The 20,981-nt window shown below is 43.2% G+C and overlaps 1 protein-coding gene across 3 annotated transcripts in view; it reads left to right on the top strand.

Annotated features, from left to right (window-relative positions):
* Positions 1 to 20,981, top strand: part of LOC142491292 (galactosylgalactosylxylosylprotein 3-beta-glucuronosyltransferase 1-like) — a 120,411-nt gene that overhangs the window by 77,445 nt on the left and 21,985 nt on the right. For all 3 annotated transcript variants that reach the window (XM_075593634.1, XM_075593633.1, XM_075593632.1), the window contains exon 2: positions 18,403 to 18,541. In XM_075593634.1, the coding sequence (XP_075449749.1) occupies positions 18,430 to 18,541 (112 nt within the window). In that variant the 5' untranslated portion in view covers positions 18,403 to 18,429. The remainder of the gene's footprint in view (positions 1 to 18,402; positions 18,542 to 20,981) is intronic.

Here is a 20,981-nt window from a genome sequence, read left to right as displayed (position 1 = left end):
ACAGATGCGCGATCGGCACTTGCCAGCTAATCGTGCGCATACTTGACCGGCAATCTCTGATCGCGTGTGCGCAGTCGGCAAGTGCCGAGCGCGCATGCGCACAAGTAGCCTGCAAAATTTTGCACGGGGGACCCGCGCATGTCCAGCTATACCACTGGTAAGACCAATATGTCCTTTCAATCTGCAGGAGAAATAAATAAAAAAATATCTTCTGTAGATATAGGCAGATTCTGAATATTGATGGTGACATTAGACAGATCCTTTCAAATACACGTAAACCATCAAGCCCATTCAGGAGATCAAAAAATGTAAAAGATCCATTAGTCCATAGCCATTACAGTAGTCATCAAACCATAGGAGACCCTTGTACAACAAATTGTTCCAATCATTGCCGATATTGTAGAACATGTAAATATACCCAAAAAATTCAACTACACTGGCGACACAGTTTATTACACTGCGGCCAGATCCGCAAGCCGGGAGATTTCCCGGCTTGCTAGTGGCCGCCCCTCGGCGTGCCGCGCGTCATAGACACGCGGTCACGCGTCTTCGGGAGCGTGCGCCCCCTGCACGCGCGTCCAGGGGCTCCCCGAGGGAGCCCTGGTGTCCCGCGATCGCGGGACAGCGGCAGGGGGTTCCGGGGGACCCGGCGGACCCGGCAGCGGTAGGGAGAGCGCCCCGATCGGAGGGCGCTCTTCCGCTGCTTCGGCGCGCGCCCGTCACTCTCGGGCGCGCGCCAGGCTACTGCTGCGGCACAGAACGGGCAAATGCTCGAATAAACTGTGCCGCAGCAGTATGTTTAGAGGTGCATATGGCTCAAAATATCAACTGTCTCAACTATAATGTTGAAAGTGTAATTTATCTGGTTGTTTGTCCCTGTAAAAAATATTTTGTGGGTAAAACATCACGCAAATTAAAAGTGAGAGTGATGGAACATACTAATGATCATCAATGGAAATACAGGCAGTCCTCGTTTTACAACGCTTTGTTTTACAACGAATGGCTTATCCAACGCTATGCAATGCATACCTATGTTCATTTTTACAACGCCAAAACGGCTTATCCAACGCTCTTATGATGCTTTGCAACATTGTTTGTGTGTGTGTGTGTGTGTATATATATACGTATATATATATATATATATATATACATATATATATATATAAATGTAAATACAACTGTATGCTCATCTGCATGTCTTAGGCAGGTCTGCAACCCCACCTTTCACCATTATCATCCAGCACACAGCACTTCCACTGCAGCAAGGGATTCTGGGAAATGACATGCAAATGAGCACACAGTGCCACTTTTTGCTTCAAAAACCATTTTTAACATGGTTCCCTATAGGCTTAAGCTTGCTGCATGGTCACAGCTTTGAGCACAGCCAGGGTTAAGGTGCATACCCAGAAAACCACCCACAGACAGCTGTTTCGACCTTAATGGGTCTCATCAGTGTGGGGTTGATTAACTGGGTATGCAAAGAAGCTAATCCTTTAGCTTCTTTGCATACCCAGTTAATCAACCCCACACTGATGAGACCCATTAAGGTCGAAACAGCTGTCTGTGGGTGGTTTTCTGAGTATGCACCTTAACCCTGGCTGTGCTCAAAGCTGTGACCATGCAGCAAGCTTAAGCCTATAGGGAACCATGTTAAAAATGTTTTTTTTAAGCAAAAAGTGGCACTGTGTGCTCATTTGCATGTCATTTCCCAGAATCCCTTGCTGCAGTGGAAGTGCTGTGTGCTGGGTGATAATGGGGAAAGGCGGGGTTGCAGATCTGCCTAAGACATGCTGATGAGCATACAGTTGTATTTACATTTGCATATTTGCTTTGCTGTGGAGGGTTTTTGTCACTTTTTTTACTCACCATAACTTAACTCAGTATTATGGTTGGCCCACCCATTAGCTTCTTTGCATACCCAGTTAATCAACCCCACACTGATGAGACCCATTAAGGTCGAAACAGCTGTCTGTGGGTGGTTTTCTGAGTATGCACCTTAACCCTGGCTGTGCTCAAAGCTGTGACCATGCAGCAAGCTTAAGCCTATAAGGAACCATGTTAAAAAAAAAAAATTTGAAGCAAAAAGTGGCACTGTGTGCTCATTTGCATGTCATATCCCAGAATCCCTTGCTGCAGTGGAAGTGCTGTGTGCTGGGTGATAATGGGGAAAGGCTGGGTTGCAGACCTGCCGAAGACATGCAGATGAGCATACAGTTGTATTTACATTTGCATATTTGCTTTGCTGTGGAGGGTTTTTGTCACTTTTTTTACTCACCATAACTTAACTAATATATATATATATACATATACATATATATAATATTATATTATATATTTTATATAATACAGTATATACACTATATAAGTTATGTGTGTGCTGCATATCTTATTGCCTGTGTAAAATATTTGGTGTATTTTAGTGTTAAAAATGCCTTCAGGAATGGAACCTTTCATTTAAACAGTGTTCCTATGGGAAAACGTGTTTCGCTTTACAACGTTTTGCTATCCAACGCCATTTTGAGTAACGCATTGTGTCGGATAACCGAGGACTGCCTGTATGCTATCAAGAGTGGCAAGACATTTAAAAAAAATCCATGGTTGTAGTACTGAGGGATTTTACTATCTTGGCATTGATAAAATACATATTTTAGATTTTTTAAAAACTGGTGCAGTAAGAATTGAGATGGATTTATACATTGTAATCAAAAAGCCCACAGGGGCTAAATGAGGATTTTAATTTTCATTCTTCTTTTATGATGGAAATATGTTTATGGAAGGTACTTGATGAGTGGTGATGGTGTACACAGTCATATACACAATGAGCAGTGCAATATAGCGGCATACAAACACAACATAGATATCATGTGCACATATGAGGTGTATACAGTATATTATTGTGTATCAGGTAAACTATAAAACACCTTTTTTTCTCTAGTTATTTCAACTTAATATTAATTATCTAAATGAACTAGAGCAGAGAAAAACATAAACTTTAGACGCTGGGATGAGAATATTGTGTGAGAAATTTCTACTAAAACACCAGCAAGCCGGAGCCTTATAATAATAATCTGAGCACAGACTGGATCCCATTGTTAGGTAGACTGGATCCCATCATTTGGTAGACTGGATCCCATCGTTAGGGAGACTGGTTCCCATTGTTAGGAGACTGGAGGCAGAATGTAATAACTGTAAGCTGGGGTTGTAAAGAATTTGGGAGACGATTCACAAGCTAACATGTTTATAGGCTCCATATACTAAATTACCTGATGTGTCAGGATAATAAAATCTCATATTAAATACTCAGCATTTATAACATCAAATATTCTTTACAGTTAAATAGTTTCCTGAGCGGTGGGATGTAGGGAGGCTTGATAGCACGTTTAGCAGAACAATAAACAGATAAAGAGAACTTCTCCCAGAGTCATATGTTTCAACAGGGTGAGCAGAGACATTAATAAAACATATTATAACAGGGTCAATATAACTTCGTAGAAGAGGAAAACAACAAACAGAACTCTGTCTAGGACTCTGCGAAGGGAAACCGTGTTATATCCACACAGACAGTGCAGCACACGCAGAGTAAAATTTTAACCCTTTCGCAGTGATGATTAAAGGATTGTCTATAATATGGGAGATTATTCCGGAAGGAAAGAGAAGCGTCCATAGCGAGCGGATCCACCATGAAGGGCTGCCCCCCTCTGTATACCTGTATTCCTGAATCAGACGGTCATGTACCGCCATTTCCACGCTGCTGGCAGTAAATGGGAGTACAGCGCATCTTCTCTCGGGGGCAGCTCTGAGGCATTTTGGAAAGTAAAAGTTGATGGTCGAGGAGGAAGAGAGAAACCTCTCTCTTGTAGGATTGTGAAATGGTCATTTGCCGGCTCCGTGACTGTTTCATGACTGGACCAGGACTGACCTGGGTGTGCGGCGATATGTGGTGGCACAAGTCATAGTCGAAACCCGCTGCTGGGAAGGTATATTTGCTGATCCATGTGGCCGGTAAGGGAGTTCTTTCCCCAGGCCTTTAAGTAATAGCTGGCTGACCGTTAGATCAGGTAAGCCCGAGATACTCATACTGCTAGGCGAATCATCCATTTTAGCGGGCAAAACAGGCATTGTAGCGAGAATCTGTGATCTCTGAGGCATGGTGCTTCTGCTGGCAGGTGGATTATTTCCACATTGACCCTACTCTGGGGTCACCAAAGGCTTTGTCCATAGCTAGTAGGCCCCACAGCTTGGGCACCAGCACCCACTTATAGAGAAGATAAGGATCCCCTCTCTCACTTAGAGACAGCTTATGTAACAAGCCCTAAAACTGCAACTGAGGCGCGAGGTTAGGCCTCAGATTTTCTTTCAAGTATTGACTTCTGGGGAATTGACCGATCAGATCAATAATGGTCTCAGTAAAGCAGGCTGATGATACACTCCCTAGCGGCACCTTTTACTCGGCACTTTTTCTGTAGAAAACCAGCGATGTCTGCGGATTGTTAGTAGGCCGAACGGGAGCTCCTGAGAAATGCAGCCATCTCACAGCCCTACCTCCCGGAAGTCAACATAGTCATACTTAATAGTGGCCCACTTCCTGGGAAGCCACGTACATAAGATCAGTTTGTGTTAGTTCCAAGAGAGATCCTCTTAGCCTCTACGTGAGTTTTTAAAAGTGTACATTTATGTGGTGATACTTTTTTGATAATTGTTTTATATTGTATTTTGTATTATGTCTTTTCAACTCTATTCTATGTATTATTTTTAGATGATGTTATTTAGGTTTGATTAGTAATAAATTGATAATTGTATATTTCTCATCATTGGTGGATTTGTATTTCAGTAATATTGTACATATTCTCGAAGAGTGCAGCCTGTCACCCGACGTTTTTCTTTATTCTAAGCTTCAATGGGTATTTCCTTCCGATTCTTTTCTCTCGCTCTCAACATATCATTTACTGCAGCTACTGCCAGGGAGTTATTGAGAATGTAACGTTATTAGAGTCTTGTTAAGCTGAGTGGAATGTTCGTGGTTTTTGGAATATAGCGATGTGATCAAAGCAAAACAAAATGTGCTTAGAACATGTGAAAGCACAGGGACATATCCTTTCATTATACCCATAAAACATATCAATAATCAAAGCATGTCGAGGGATTACTGTTTTCTATTGGAGCCCAATTTTAGATGATCCATTGCTAATAACCGTGTGTGTTCATTTGCACGCTACTGCTTTGCTTCAGTGTCAATTATTTGGTGGAACGGCAGTGGCTGAAATAGTAAAGAAGGAAAGAAAAGCTTACTGTTCTTTCTTGTCCTTTTTTTTTACATTTTTCTTTATGTAACGGGTATTCCCCCCCACCCCCACCCAATCGCATATAGTGTGTGTGTGCGGGGAACCTAATGTTACCTGGTGTGGTGCATTATACCTGTCAGGCTCACAGGAGGCCTGAGCCTCCGCTAGTGAGAGCCTGGGGTGAATCTCTGGAACGTTCTCGTCGGTCAGCGCCTCCATCTATGTAGGATTCTATAGGAATGTAGAATGGCCCTAGCATAGGAACCCACCAGAAACCACATACACCAGGGGTATGGCTAAAAGGTTTACTGAACGAGCAAATAACACAATAACATCACATTACATCATATTGTATAGCAACACAACACAGATTACCATACTTTCACAGTGCAACATCATCAGTATGCACAACGATATATATGCCACCCTCTGCCACTAGCTGGCAGCTATAACCTTGCCCCTAACTGGGCTATAACCTCCTTACACAGTATCCCCAAAGTCCTTGTACCCAAAGTCCCAATAGTCCCACAAACCCACCCACGTGTGGAACAGCGCTGCTCACTAAGATGAAGTGTATTGGTGACTTGGATAATACCTGCCCGGTGCTCCTGCTACCGGGTGCGCAGATGACCTTTGCTTGGAATCCCTTGCTCCAGGAGATGATCCAAGATGCCTCCGCCTCAACGGTGGGTGGCTCCCGCATGGAGTGATCCACCTTTATAATGTCTCTTATCCTTGCTAACGCAGAGGATGTATTACCTTCACAGCACTTGCCAGGATAGTTACGTTTCCTGGCTGGACCCTCACTTGTCTAGGTTCTACAGGACCCTGTCCTTAGTCTAAGGGGAGTCCATGTAGTAACCACAAACTGAGGTGAGTAGGGCCTAGCTGGGGCCTAAGGGGAGACTTCTGGCCTAGTGCATGAGGCTACTTTCCTCCCTGCACAAACACACCCTCCCCTCTCTGTGTCCCAGCTCCTAACTGACAATCCCTGTCTTCACACAACATTGTTGCAACTTTGCAGCATGAGAATCTGTCAGCCTTACTGGCTGTCTGGCTGCCTGTGACCAGGGTGAAAGTGCAGTCCCCAGAGGCTGCTAGGAATTGTAGTCCTTGGTGGCTCTCTTTAACATTGGGGCCTCGTGCGTGCTGTGTAATGGCCGCCGCCGCTGCTAACTGCGCATGTGCGAACTGGGGGATGTCCCTGACTATGGAGAGCCTCTTCTCACTCCCTGTAATGGCTGCCATATCGCATCTGAGGCTATAGTGCACGCGCGCGAACTTCCGCGTATGCGCAAACGCACACAAGATGCCGGCGCCCTGTAGCTGATGTCTCCGGGAGCCCCCGGTGATGCGATCACCCCTGCAACTGCCCTCACGCTGTCGCAGGTAGGAGAGAGAGAACCGAATGTCTGGGGAGCCAGAGGGGACCTGGCTACATTTAAGAAACTCAGATCATTATCTGTAGATGGACATTTAAATAATAATATTAAAAACAAAAATTAGAATGGATCTAATACACTTTAATCCCTTCTGCAGCTGAGGGGTTAATAGCTGGCTAACAAGTCCATAACGCCTTTCAGGTTCCCCTTTACCCCCTCACCCACCCCCCAAAATGAAATTGTTAACGTTTCCCCCTGTGTAGCAAGCCTGTCATGTTGTATTTGGACTCATTAAGGGGCTGAGGGGAAAGTAATCAGATTGATACAGTATAATACAGTAACCTTGCTGCAGTTGTGAAATCCGTTTAGAGGCCACGCACACGTGCGCAGTGAGTTCTCTGGTTCCGGGATCAGCAGAGGAACTCACCAGGAAAGAAGGGCATGCTCTGAGCAGGTAGAGAGAGGCACGTTTCTACCAAAGTGTCATTCATCCATCTGAGAAAGTGACAGCAATTTTATGCTTTTTTTTTTTTTTAACGCCACCAATCTTTTCAGCTGATTGAGGCTGGTTGTCAATTTGTAGGGTTGTATCATATTGTAGGGTTGAAAAAATAAGATATTTTTTACTCGAGTGTTGGGAAAACTGGAACTTTTTCGCCAACTTTCACTCACAAAAAACCCCCATTATAATGTTGGAGAATTTTGCTCTATAATTAAGATCATTATGATATTTGTGGCTGGAGGTTTTAAGTTTTATATGAGCCCCAAATGTCCAAATGTTGCCAAAAAGCACAGATTTGAGCAAAGCGCTCCCCAGATCTAGGACTTTCAAAGTTCAATATATCAATGCGCAGAAAGCCGGATTTGCCACTTACAGCTTGCTTACTGCAATCCCCGCTCCTGATGCAGTAAAAAGGCCAGAATGTGATATATCACATTATAATATGCATATCATATCATTCATTTCTCCTAGACACAAAGAAAGTTATGCTGTGAAAAGAAGTGACAAAACCCCTCCACCCGACAGTATACAGCAAATAAAAATACCACGTTGTGAGAACATTCATGTCTCAGACAGGTCTGCAACCCTGCCCTTCCCCATTATCTCTGAGCACAGAATGCTTCCACTGCAGAGAGGGATTCTGGGTAATGACATGCAAATGTGCACGCAGTGTCACTTTTTGCTTCTTATCCATCTCAACATGGACCCCTATAAGCTTACACCTGCCGCCTTACACTGCTTTTCAGCACAGCCTGGGTTAAAGAAGTGCAGAGCCAGTAACCCTACTAATTTCTCCTACAAACACGTCCATAATTGCCTCCTGATGAACATAGGGTGACATCGGAAAGGATCTGTATGCCAGAAGGAAACACCGCTCGTTCTCTCCATTTTGCTCCCAAATTGTCTGGAGATACCATATTATTTGTATTATTTTGTATTCAAAGGTTTATTTGGAATAGTGTTTGGCGTTACAATAAACACACTCATTCATATAAATAAATATCATGGCAACTATATACACTCCATAGGGGGTGATGTTTCAAGACAAATTTGGAGCAAAATTAACTTAAATTGTGTGAGAAGACATAAACCTTTCTAGCCAACAATTTGTGTGAAATGTATGAAACACTTTCAAACGCTCGCAGAAAATGGAGCAATGCGTAGCCCCCCTTCTATTTGCTCTTTCTTTACGGTGATACATTCCCCCCATATAGGTTGTTAGGAGTTCATGTTTATACCAATGAAAACAAGGTCGGCTCAGGCGTAGGGGCACGCGGCCCTCACGACTGGTCTGACCCTGAACGTCGCAGTGGGAGGGTAAAGGGTTAACGTGACCTTGCGACGTACTGTAGGTTTGCCCAAATGTGGGAGAGTACGCACTTTCAGTGACATGGTGCGCGGATCTCAGGCAGGCTGTTTGTCGCTCCTGCTCCTTTTTAGAGACGGGCACATTTTAGGGGCGAATTTGGATCCGCAGCGGATCGGCCGGTTCCTTTGGGCTGCGGATTTCAGCGGATCAATGTCAAAAAGGGCTATTCGCGTTTTGCTGATTTTAAAATTATTATTACCAATTCAATCCACGGATTCCGCAGCCCGTGGGCCGGATTTGTAGACTCCAATCCACGGATTCAGCAGCCCTTTGGTGGATTGTTAAGAACCCGCAAGCGGATCGCTGAATCCACGGATTAGATTCTATCAATCCGTCCACGGGTTGTATCCAATGGCTGCTTTTGATGAATCCGCACGGATTGAAACCGTCCAAATCCGTTTGCGGATTTTACACCGTGAAACGGATTTACGGGCGACATCGGCGAAAACCCGGGAAACGGTTTTGGGCGGATTCATCCATCTCTACTCCTGATTAAAAGGCTGGTTAAAGCGGCAATCCCAGGGACAGGATTGTTTTGCGATTTTTAACACACATATATATATATTAAACAGTGGTTGACAAATCACCAAAAAATCTACTCGCCACCTAGTACCAAACGTGTGCTGCTTGGGCCAATATTTACTCGCCCGGGGGTTAAATCCATGTATAGGTTTATCGAACACTGTATATATATATATATATATATATATATATATATATATATATATATATATATAGCACACTTATTAAGGTTATGCTGGGTAAAAAAAGTGACAAAAACCCTCCACAGTAAAGCATATAGCAACTGTAAATATTACTGTATATTTATTTGCATGTCTTAGAGAGGTCTGCAACCCTGTCTTTCACCATTATCACCCAGCACACAGCACTTCCACTGCAACAAGGGATTCTGGGAAATGACATGCAAATGAGCACACAGTGCCACCTTTTATCTCAAGCTCACATTACATGAACAACCCTTAGCCAATGCATGCTGCTTTAGACGCAGCTTTTAAGCAAGGGCTTTGCATCTCCCAAGGGTTGTTCATGCAATGTGAGCTTGAGATAAAAGGTGGCACTGTGTGCTCATTTGCATGTCATTTCCCAGAATCCCTTGCTGCAGTGGAAGCGCTGTGTGCTGGGTGATAATGGTGAAAGACAGGGTTGCAGACCTGTCTAAGACATGCAAATGAATATACAGTAATATTTACAGTTGATATATATATATATATATATATATATATATATATATATATATATATATAGTTGAAGCAGGGGGTCTCCAGGGCTGAACCCCGTTCATTTCAGCTCCGAGGACCCCCTGCTTCCGGAGGCACTTACCTGCAAATTAGATGCCGGTAACAGCTCTCCTCGGCTAGCAGGGTTCACAATATGGCCGCTGTTCAGAGAGCTCAGGCCAATAGGAAGCCGTGACATCATTGCTGCGACTTCCTATTGGCCCATGTGACGCTGGAGCTTCACACCTGGAAGCCAAGCTTACTGAGACAGAAAAGCCACCGGCACAGTAGGATTAATTTATTGTATTTATTCCAGCTGGCGTACAGTATTCTCTTTGATAAAGCGCCCTCGGCGAGAAACGCATTAGAGGTTTCTCTTTTTATTTAGGTTACATGCCTTAATACATTTTTGTTATTTTTTCTACTTTGCCTCCAGTTATCTTTTTTCCCGCTGTGCTCCCAGTTTTTCTCTCTATTTTCAACTTTGCTTCTACACCCGAGGATGCACGCTGCATACCGGATAGTCTGGCACACCTGTATATGGTCTCATGAGTACGTTTACCATTACTGCTTATCACCACTGTCCATGCATCACTAAGGGAGTCTCTCTGCTGTCGTGTGGGTCTGCTGGTTCCCGTCGGGGGACCCCAAGATCTCCGCAAGTCAGTCGATCCCTACACTATGGGATCGGCAGCTTGGCTTATATTATGTTGACTGCAGTTACTTACTCTTTCTTTATGGTTGTCATTCCGGTGTCCCAAGGGTTAATTAGACTCATCTCCAACTCATATACCCTGGTCTTAGAGTTTGTAACACCTACCATTGAGGTGTTTCCCTCCCTATACTGGCATACAGTATTGTACGGTATCTTTGCCCCAGCGTGCCAAGAAAGCCACACATGTTTCAATACAAGGTACAATGTAGAAATGTCCCGCTTTAAGCACTGCCTTTCTTTGTTCAATACAGTATACCCCTGTACTTTTCATCAATAGTAGCAGGTTCACACTTTACACAAATCACTATGCGTTAAGCCAGAGGTGCGCAAACTTTGTGCGCTTCGCCCCCGCCAGCCCCTTAGTCGCACCTCCCCCCCTTACCTAAAATTACGGAGACGCGTCACCGAATACAAGGTACTGTAGGAGACACTGCAGAGGCCTCACACGATCCCCCAGCACTTAATCTAAATGCCGTGGGGAAGAGCGCGAAGCCTCTGCAACCACTGCGCCCCCCCCCAAAATCTTGCGCCCCCACTTTGTGCACCCTTGCATTAAGCAAATGTGTCTCAGTCTGTGTTTAACATGGCACATACTGTACATGCGAAACGAGACCTGCTTTAAGCTTTGATTTATTCTGCCATTCAAGACAGAACAGAGATAGGGAGGGATGACTCTGAGATCTGTCAGTATATCACTTTACATTATTATGTTAAACTGCACGAGAGGCGGCCAGATGAAATCGTCGGGTGAAGAATATTTTTGTAAGAAGATTGAAGAAGATTATATTATTTCACAAAGACTTTGTTATTTAATAAAACAAAATCATGCTTTAAGAATACTTTTTAGTCATCTGAAGTCTTAAGGGGAATAAGTGGTGTGCTGCATGGAAATGAACGGGAATAAGTAATCGGTTACATTGCATTTAGATTAAAGAAACACTAGCGCCCCCTATTGTTACTGCAGAGTAATACGGGCGCTGCCAAACTCCATTTTTGTGGGCGCGGCTCAGTCACGGACGCCGTATCCGCAAAACGCAAATAAATGCCAGGGATTTATACTTGGTTATTCGCGGTCATGGGTACAGTGAGTCTTGCTACATCTTTATAGCTTTGGGAAGTGGGCTAAATAAAAATTCAGAGGTTGAGAATTATTTTCTGTCATTATTAAAAAATATGTATCATTTCTTTGGCGACTTGGACATGTATAGTTTGTGGAGAAGCTGGGACGACCACTTTTAGGGAGGTTGTACCTGTTCAGGTGGCTTTGGTTTATCTATAAATAACTCCGGGACGGGTTGAGTAGTTTGGGTTTGCCAATGTAACTGCAGCAGCTGATTCAAACATCTAAAAGTATTCATAGGGTTAGATATTAACATGGCATTAGATGATGCTGAGTATATCTTCATTAAATCTGATTGATTCTTATGTTTATCTATTATGCCTTTAAATTCATTTGAAATTAGCAACCACGAAAAACATTGGAGGGGTGAATTTGTGGACTTGTCATGACTTTTTCTATATGTAAGATAATTCACCCCAAAATCTGACAATGGCATTGGTCACGAGAAGCAGATTTTATCAGAAGGCAATCGGAAAATGATTCTGGTAATTGGATACAAGGCATTTCGATGTTGGCAAGCGTAATTGGGGGAAAAGAGCCCCATAAAAGTTTTTATCTCTTGAAGAATCAAGACACCGTTTGGTCTGCTTGTAAATCTTTCGGGAAACATCATGGTGGGCATATGACAAAAGCTTTTTTATCATAATTACCTTTGCACCCTCAGTTTAGTGGGGATCACAAGGATTTCCTTTCTACTCACAACTGGCTACCCGTTACAGTCAGCACAGCAGGTCGGCTTCAAAAGAAGTATATGTTGGTCATTTAGCGATGCCCAAATGGGGGCGGGGACAGAATTGCCGTTGTTGACATGAATGTTCCCATTTCTCAGGGGGTTATTCCGTAATGAAATCCCTGGAAGGATATGAGGGGGGGGGGCTAATGGTTCAGTGGACCAGGCTCAGTCAAAGAGCCCCAACTGTGGCTCACAGCCTACCCTAATACAGAAGCAGCGGGGGCGGCATTGTTTCGCTTCTTAGATAGATTTTGTGCACAGTGTGTGTGCGCTTCATTTAGAGCAGGCCTGCACAACTCCAGTCCTCGAGGGCCGCAAACAGGTCAGGTTTTCAGGATATCCCTACTTAAGCACAGCTGGCTCAATTAGTGGCTCAGTCATACTGAGCCACTAATTGAGCCAGCTGTGCTTAAGTAGGGATATCCTGAAAACCTGACCTGTTTGCGGCCCTCGAGGACTGGAGTTGTGCAGGCCTGATTTGGAGTCTCAAGCAACCAAAGAACGAAGGAAAGCCCTGTATACTGCACTCAGTCAATAATAGGTTACATGGAGATGGGATAAAAATTAACTTTGTATGTTTAAGTATAAAATAAACGCCAAGTTGAAAATATATGTACAATAAGTGTTTAATGAACAAATGATCAAAACATAATTGAATATACAGTAAGTGCAAGGATAAAATGTGTAACGGGAACAGGAAAGTGGCTGTGGGGGGGGGAAATAATCGGGCTCCAGACAGTGCTGCGGGCAGCGGAGCTAATCTTTAATGAATGCGCTGAGCTAATTCAGCCTACTCTACCTCAGTATAAAGCCTCATTAGACCAGTCTAGCAGGGACCTCTATTCCCCCTCCCATCCCATTACTTTACCAGGGGCTATTATAGACTCATTACCATCTGAGGCTGTATACTAAACAGATTTACCGTGCCCGAAAGGCTACTTTTCAACACTCATGGCAACATTTGGCTTAGTTTAAGTGTACAAGTGACTACATTGCCTCACATACTATTTGAAACAATTCTGAAAACTGCTACCTGTACAGTACTTGTCACTTTGAGCAGTCTGTTCAGACAATATTGCTATCTATTAGGTATCACTCTCACATTAGCACTCTTAGGCGTTCCTCTCGCTCTCACTAACTCCTATTATGTGATCTGGACTCTGTGCTAAAGTTGAAAGTGCCTGATTAGATTCGTAGCAGCTTTTCTGATCTCAATCTCTTAGCCTGCATTACATTGCAGCAACAAATTGACACTAGTAATCAATACTAACTGGCTCATTCAGCAGGGACAGGATTATTTCCCCCCCACAGCCAAGTTCCCATTTATGTTACACTTTTTATCCTTGCTCTTATACTTAATTATTTTTTGATCGACGTGTTAATTAAACATTTATTGTACATATATGTTCAACTTGGCATTTATTTTATTCTTAAACATTAAAAGTTAATTTTTATCTCATCTCCATTGAACCTATTATTGACTTGATTATTGAGTGCAGTATACAGGGCTTTTTTCTTTCTTTGGTTGCTTCATATATAGTGTTTGCTCATTACTGCATTACTTATTTGCTGAGCTAGGTCAGCTCTCCTCCTGCTATATCATTTAGATTCTGGAAAGAATCTGCTCTTGGCTGGTGTCCCCTTTTTACCCCTTTAGGGGTATTGCCTAAAATGAAACTTTGAGCAATTTTGCTCATTCAGCAGCTTTCATTCCCCAAAAGGTTTTTCAGTAAATTATAGTATTCCAGATCAACTCAGTCGAGTCACATATACATCGTTTGATGATGTAAGTACACTCTTTGACAACGCTCTATGCGCAAAACGCGTTAGAGTTTTTTCTACCTGTACTCGGCGTTGTCCACCACGGAATAAAGGTGATTTTATCATAGATTTTTGGTGTTCTAGCCCCAATTTGCATTGCAGCGGTGCTCCGCTTTTTTCCATTTGGAATTCCTTCCATGTCAGGAAATGTATTGCAGGCGCATTACTTGCAAAAGCAGGCATCGTGTTCATTATTATCTTCCAGCCGTTCATTTACATTTGCTTCATTTATTAGGTTGTCGTTATGAGAATAAGGTTTTTGCTGACCTTCGTTTACCGATGGGTCATTCTTGTATATTGTTGGGATTATTTTGTTCCTTTTTGGAATTGTTGGTGCCGTTTGGTGGTATTTATTATTTGTATGATTCTTTATTTGCAAGTTCTAAGGTTACAGATGTTTGCCATCACTTAATAATAATAATAATAATAATAATAGTAATAATAATAACAACAACAACAACTTCAGTTATACAGCACTTTTATCTCAATGGGACTCAAAGCCCTTCACAGTTACAAAAAGGAAAAAAGGAAGAAAACATTTAAGGTTATACATACAAGAGACCAAACACAAGGCAAGATACAATACAGGATGGGACAGTACTGTAGTTCTTAGGCTTTGGTTCCGCTGCGTCCGGTGGCGCGCGCGGCCACGTGCGCGTTCCTCACCAGCAGGGGTATCCTTTCCTAGCCGGTCCCAGTCTCCCCCCGCTGCACGGCTCACAACGTGCTGTGACGCGTCAGCCGCCAGGGGATGCAAGAAAATTGTGATCCCGAGCGGTGACGCGTCACGTGGTGCGCTGATGAGCCTATCAGCGGCGGGGGCGGGAGCTGTCAGACAGCTTCCTCCACAAGGTAGGGGTGGTGTGTGTGTGTGTGTGTGTATATCAGCGTGTGTGAGGTGGGCATTTGTGGGGGAAGGGGGAGGGAGCGGGAGCTGCTTACCTTCCAGCAGCCCGCAGCAGCTCCCTCCTGCAGCCCGGGAGACCGAGACCGAGCTTGTGGAGGGAGGGGGGGGGGGAGTAGCGGGTCCCTCTGCTCAAACCACGCCCTCCTCCCACTCCCACCCCCCTCCCGCTCCGGCTCCCTACAGACTGCATATCGCGGTCTGTGCCTGTCAGCGCGCCGCCTGTCTGCAGTGCGGGCGTGCTGACTGAGGGAGCAGGGCCTTAGCCTTAAATGTCGGACAGCTTGTGGTTCATTAATTAAATGCCTGGATAAACATGTAGGGCTTAAGTCTGTTATTATAGATTCCCAGAGAGGAGCCTCTTGCACTGCACGAGGCAGATTGTTCCAAAGAGTGGGAGCAGTGTGGCTTAAAGCTCGGGCCCCAAAAGGAAGTTAAGGAGATTCTGGGAACTGTTGGGGGTCCTTCACCTGCCGATCGGAGTGAGCGGATGGGAAAGTAGGGAACTACAAGCTCTCTCAGATAGCTGGGACTCTGGGCATGTAGGGCTTTGAATGTCAACAAGCCAATCTTGAAATAAATTCGCCATTTTACAGGCCGCCAGCGCAGAGTACGGAGAACAAGCGTCATGTGGCAAGAATGGGTCTGGTTAGCTAACAACCTGGCCGCCGCGTTCTGCACCAGCGGCAGTTCTCTTTCCGGAAGACCCTGGTTAATTTATTTTTATTATATGTTTGGAAAATGACTACTGTTTGTTGTTCCCTTAGCTCGGAAAAATTTGGAAGGGTCAAAAACAAAATGTATCTTTCATGGGATTGAAGTCAGAAATGGTATATAATTCACCGGAAAACAAGATTATTGAATTGAAGGAATTGATCAAGTTATTATTAGGATTAGGAAAAAGGCAAATGACACTTGAGCGGTTTCAGATGTTACTTGGTCATTTAACTTGCGTGTTGTATTCTCCCTATGGGTAGAATATTCACAAGGAGGCTGCCTATAGCTGCACAAGCATTCATATGCCACATCACTTATTACGTTTAACAAGACATTCAAAAGACAATCTTCATATACTGTGGGGTTTTCTTTTTACTATTACTATACGGAGTAATGTTGTGTTTCTTCGGTGGAGTTTACAAACTAAAAAAATGTATATTGCATTCTATAGATAGCGGGTATGTGCTGTTCCTCTGCTAAGTTCTCTAATACTCTGTCCTATATGTGAAAAGAGAAGCAAGTGCACAACCGTAAGGTTAATACTGTTTAATCAGAAATACAGTATTATAAATAGATGAATCTCACTGACAAGCAAGTCCACATAAAACAGTCACATCACACAAGCATGTCGGTATAGACAGCCTAGCTGGCAGGTGGTCGAACACACGCTGTATGATGTCACAATGGCCTCTCGATAACCGCCTGGTCCTCTCCCAATTCATTCCTTATTCACTAATGCGGCAGCCGCGGATCATAGTTTATATTATTTTTTTTTACCATCAAAGCTCCACTTTTGCGGCTTTGATAACAACATGTTTTTTGACTAAATAGAAAATGCAATTCCTAATCGAGTAGAAACGTTTTTCGGAGATTATATTATAGCATCAACATTTTATCAATGGCAAAGCAAGAGCAGGGCAAGGCCCAATAAAAAAAAAAGTCATCAAGCCCACTACTACTGCCAGTCTTCTGCTACCGCCAGAAACCAGAGGGCGCATTGGCCAAGAGTCACCTGGTGCTGCATGACGTTTGGAGCACACCTTTCCCAAACTCATGGATCATTGTCAGATAGCAGCTGTAACTAGCAATTACCACCGGGCCTGAAAAGGCTGTGCCACAAAATTCCTCCACCACCAGGTGATCCCTCCTCCCAATGTGCAAGAAAAGAATTGCGATCTCTTGGTTTAGCTAGGTGCCCCTACTCTATGCGCCCCATGGTGAAGTCCATGGGGGTTCTGCAGCACCAGCCATGCTCTTACATCCAGCCTCCATGCCTTTCAGGGCAACAAGAACATAGGACATTATTATTGTATTACAGTATATTACATTATATGTTATATTGATTGTAGTCACTTTGTCTTTGTATGGGAAGATCAAGATCAAATATTTATCCAGTGGCGGCTCCTTTTCACCCTGGATGAGTCCCTTTATCTTCACGTGCATTGGGCACCAACATTTAAATTGCAAGCTCTGCGGGTCACAATGTAGTGTGCCTGTAAATTCTATTTCAATTAGCAAGTCTACAGTAAATGAATCATTATTCTTAAAATCTCAAAGGACGGTGTTTTCCCCCCATCACTAATATTTCTAACCGACGTCTTCCAGCCAGGAGATGTTCCCATGTCCAATGTTTTTTAACTTACTTTGTGGGAGAGGGTATTCTTCATAATCATAATATCAATCTTTATACCATTGTGATGACTATATCACTTGTTCATCGTATACAGAGGTGATTAAACAGTCCAACTACTATAACAGTTGATAAAATCGATAGTTATAGAAAGTTACTTACATTATCCGTCTTGTGACCCCCCATTCAAAACTCTACTGGCAGCTGTACAGAAAGGATCATTAGTACAATCTAGGATTACAGGAAGAGAAGAAGTGTTCCCAGCGCATGGACAGTGCGTTAAAACGTCAAACAAAGTGGGAAATTTGTTATCCAATTTTTTGTAACATAGGATTGAAGCAGGGGGGTCTCCAGAGCGGAACCCCATTCATTTTAGCTCTGGGGATCAACCTGTTTCGGGAAGTACTTACCTCCGTAGGGGACGCCAGTAGCCACTCCACTAAGCTAGCAGGGATCACATTATGGCCGCTTTTCAAAGCTCCCGCACTGCGGGCCAATAGGAAGCCACGACAACACCCGGTGCGGCTTCCTATTGGCCCACGTGACGTGGTAGCTTTAAAAAGCAGAGAGGTGCCGGCACCGGCACCCCCTTGGAGGTAAATCTCTGGGAGCAGGGGGTCCCATGAGCTGTAATGAATGGGGTTCAGCTCCAGAGACCCCCTGCTTCAATCTTATGTTTAACAAAAATCACCCACTTGGATTGCTCTTTTAATGTACCAGTACATGTTGAAGTCCATGTACCAGTACCGCTATTTTTACATGCACAATGTGAATTTTATAAGGACACCGGATCTATTTAAGAAAATAACCTGTCCGTTTCTATTTGTGTTGCATAAACTTGTTCAAAGTGATTGTGCTCCCTTGCATCCCTACCCTGACGCACTACTCTTGATAGCACTTCGATAGCAGTAAATGATAGGGATATGAAATGATGGATAATTCCAAGAATCACAACTATTCCTAATGTCTGTAAATCTGTTTGTATCCAGGTAAGGAAATGACCTGGCGCCAGCAGTATGCTGAGGAGACGGAACCTTCTCACTGGAGTCCTCATTGTCTTACCATGGGCTCTCCTGTTAACACTGTGGCACCAGCACCCAACCACCCGATACCTCACCCTTCTAAGAAGTAAGATGGGAATATATTTAAACAGTGTATGTTTCATGGCTGTGGTTCAGGACATCGTACATGAAAAGTAATTGTTCATTATAATCTATATATCTATAGTATGGAGCAACTCATTGTATACCACGCTGTAAGGTTTGTAAGTTAATAGACCCTGTAGATATTAAAGTTGTAACCTTCTGTGAACTACTGATTCCTTATAAATGGAAGCCCCCTGGTTCAGGGAAATCACCGCAGAAATTTTCTGATCCCATGGAAAATCAAATTTGCCAATGGCCAGTGACCACTGCAAGCCATTGCTGATGAGTCAATCAACAAGGGGAACATCTCTGTCACTAGAAGTATTCTGAATGGCAGCCAAAGGGTGTCAGCCGTTTGCTGTCGTTCGCTTATGTTTGTTAATGTTACAGCTGCTCTGTTACAATTCGAAACACACCAACCTTCCCATCCTCTGTACCCTATGCTTCCATTTACCCTTCCTTATAAACTGTAAGCTGCTAAGGTCAGGGTCTCCTCTAACACAATACATTGCTTGCCTATCCTACCTCTCCTAACACAACTTTAATCTTGTCTATATTTGTTACATATGCCCATAATCATATATCTGTAACTGTCCATGAAATGCCTGTAAATTGTATGTATAACCTCTGTTCATTTAATACAACCATGTATTTGTCATCATAACTCTGTGCCCAGGACATACGTGAAAACGAGAGGTAACTCTCACTGTATTACTTCCTGGTAACACATTAGAATAGCAGATTACGTTATTATAATGTATAACCCACATCCCCTCACTCATTCTTGTTAACTCTCCCCAAATAATCTAAGCCCCGGATCTGCCAAATATCACTCAGCCACAATTAGGTCAAAATGTAACCAGGCGCCAGTAGGTAGAATGCATAGTTATAAAAGTAAGCCATTGGTTTGATGTGCACATTCCCTACTACTGTATGTAGTATGTTGCTGTCATTTTGTAACGGGCTTCCAAAATTACTCTTTGTTTAACCCCTTCAGTGCCTGTTGTCATAACCTGCTTTTCAAATTAAGAACTTAATTCCCTAAACTGTGACGTGCAGCATAGCACCCAGATCCAGCGTTAACTGCTGTTGGCTTGAGTGCCAGTTAACGTGGACCGAAGTGTTTAGTGAATCCCGACTTCAGTTCCTTCTGCATCCTGCCCTGTTTGAGCATTTGGACTCCTGCATACATGTACAGTGCTTGTTGAAGCAGAATTACTGCTATAAATTCCTTTATCTAACTCAAGATCCCCATTTAATTCTTCAGTTGATGCTTATGGCCAATATACTGCAGAGGCCAGCACATTTTTGGCAACAAAAAGTGCAAAAGTTTCTAACTTGAGTTTCTACTGTACTGTATATCCAAAAGCATAAACTTTGCATGTGAAGCCCAAGTTATCGTTCTATACAGGTCCATTGCTGTTTCACTCAAAGCAAGGGGTGTGAATGTTCTAGTACCGGGCGATTAATGCTATCCACCTTTTGAAACCATAAAATAATATTGCATAAAATAACTTCAAATAATCCTTTCCTTTTTTTTAAGCATTAACCTTTAGGAAAGTAGGTACACATATTCTTTAATAGGATTATGTATTCTCCTCGTGCCCAGCCATTACTTTTTTTTAATGCACTTCAAGCAATGCTCTTGGCCAATTAAGTATCAACTAACTGTCCTTCTAAAACTCCCTGGGGGCTTATAACTAGACATGCTGCCAAGAGGAGCTTTGCTTTGAGGCTAAGTTCTGTATCAAGCAGAATGTATTAATGCAGTGCAGTGTGTGTGTCAATTGTCAGACACTTTATTAATGAAATCTGATAGATTTCCCACAAGCTTCATCGACAGACTAGGATAGTGGCCACTCATTCTTGGCAGTTTAGCCCCTCTCTAGACAAAGGGTTAAAATAATCACTTCAAAAAAAGAGGAGAGAACTGAGGCAGAGATTGATATATCACATTACTACTGTATTTGTGTGTCAAGCAATTCCTCCCCTAATTCCTCTTACTGATCCACAGGCATTGACCACTTGCAAGTAAACTTAGTGCAAAACTTGTTAATACACTGGCGACTACAAAACTGAAGCAGAACCTATACAAAAAAATCTGCAGCAAATGTATCTATGGAAAAATCCCATCACTCTCACTAGGAATCCCTTCCTCCAATCATTCTGATGCTGTTTATTTTTGCACTAGTTTTTTTTGCATCCGTTAAACCTCATCCTTATGACACAATTAAATATGTGATGCACGTTAATTAGGTTTGGGACTGTGACAGAGCGGCCTGTAGGCAAGGTCAGTAAGACGCTAAGGGAGCAGGTGAAGCTTATCTGTAGTGGTTTATTCTCCACAAGACTACTAAACAATAAGTGCACGGTCCCTTTAAGCAAAACCAAATCATAAAATAAACACCTATTCCCTTTAGGGA

This window comes from Ascaphus truei, chromosome 3, assembly GCF_040206685.1.
Source record: "Ascaphus truei isolate aAscTru1 chromosome 3, aAscTru1.hap1, whole genome shotgun sequence".
NCBI lineage: Eukaryota > Metazoa > Chordata > Amphibia > Anura > Ascaphidae > Ascaphus > Ascaphus truei.
The sequence above is the reverse complement of the archived record's forward strand: the minus strand, read 5'-3'. Positions and strand labels throughout refer to the sequence as shown.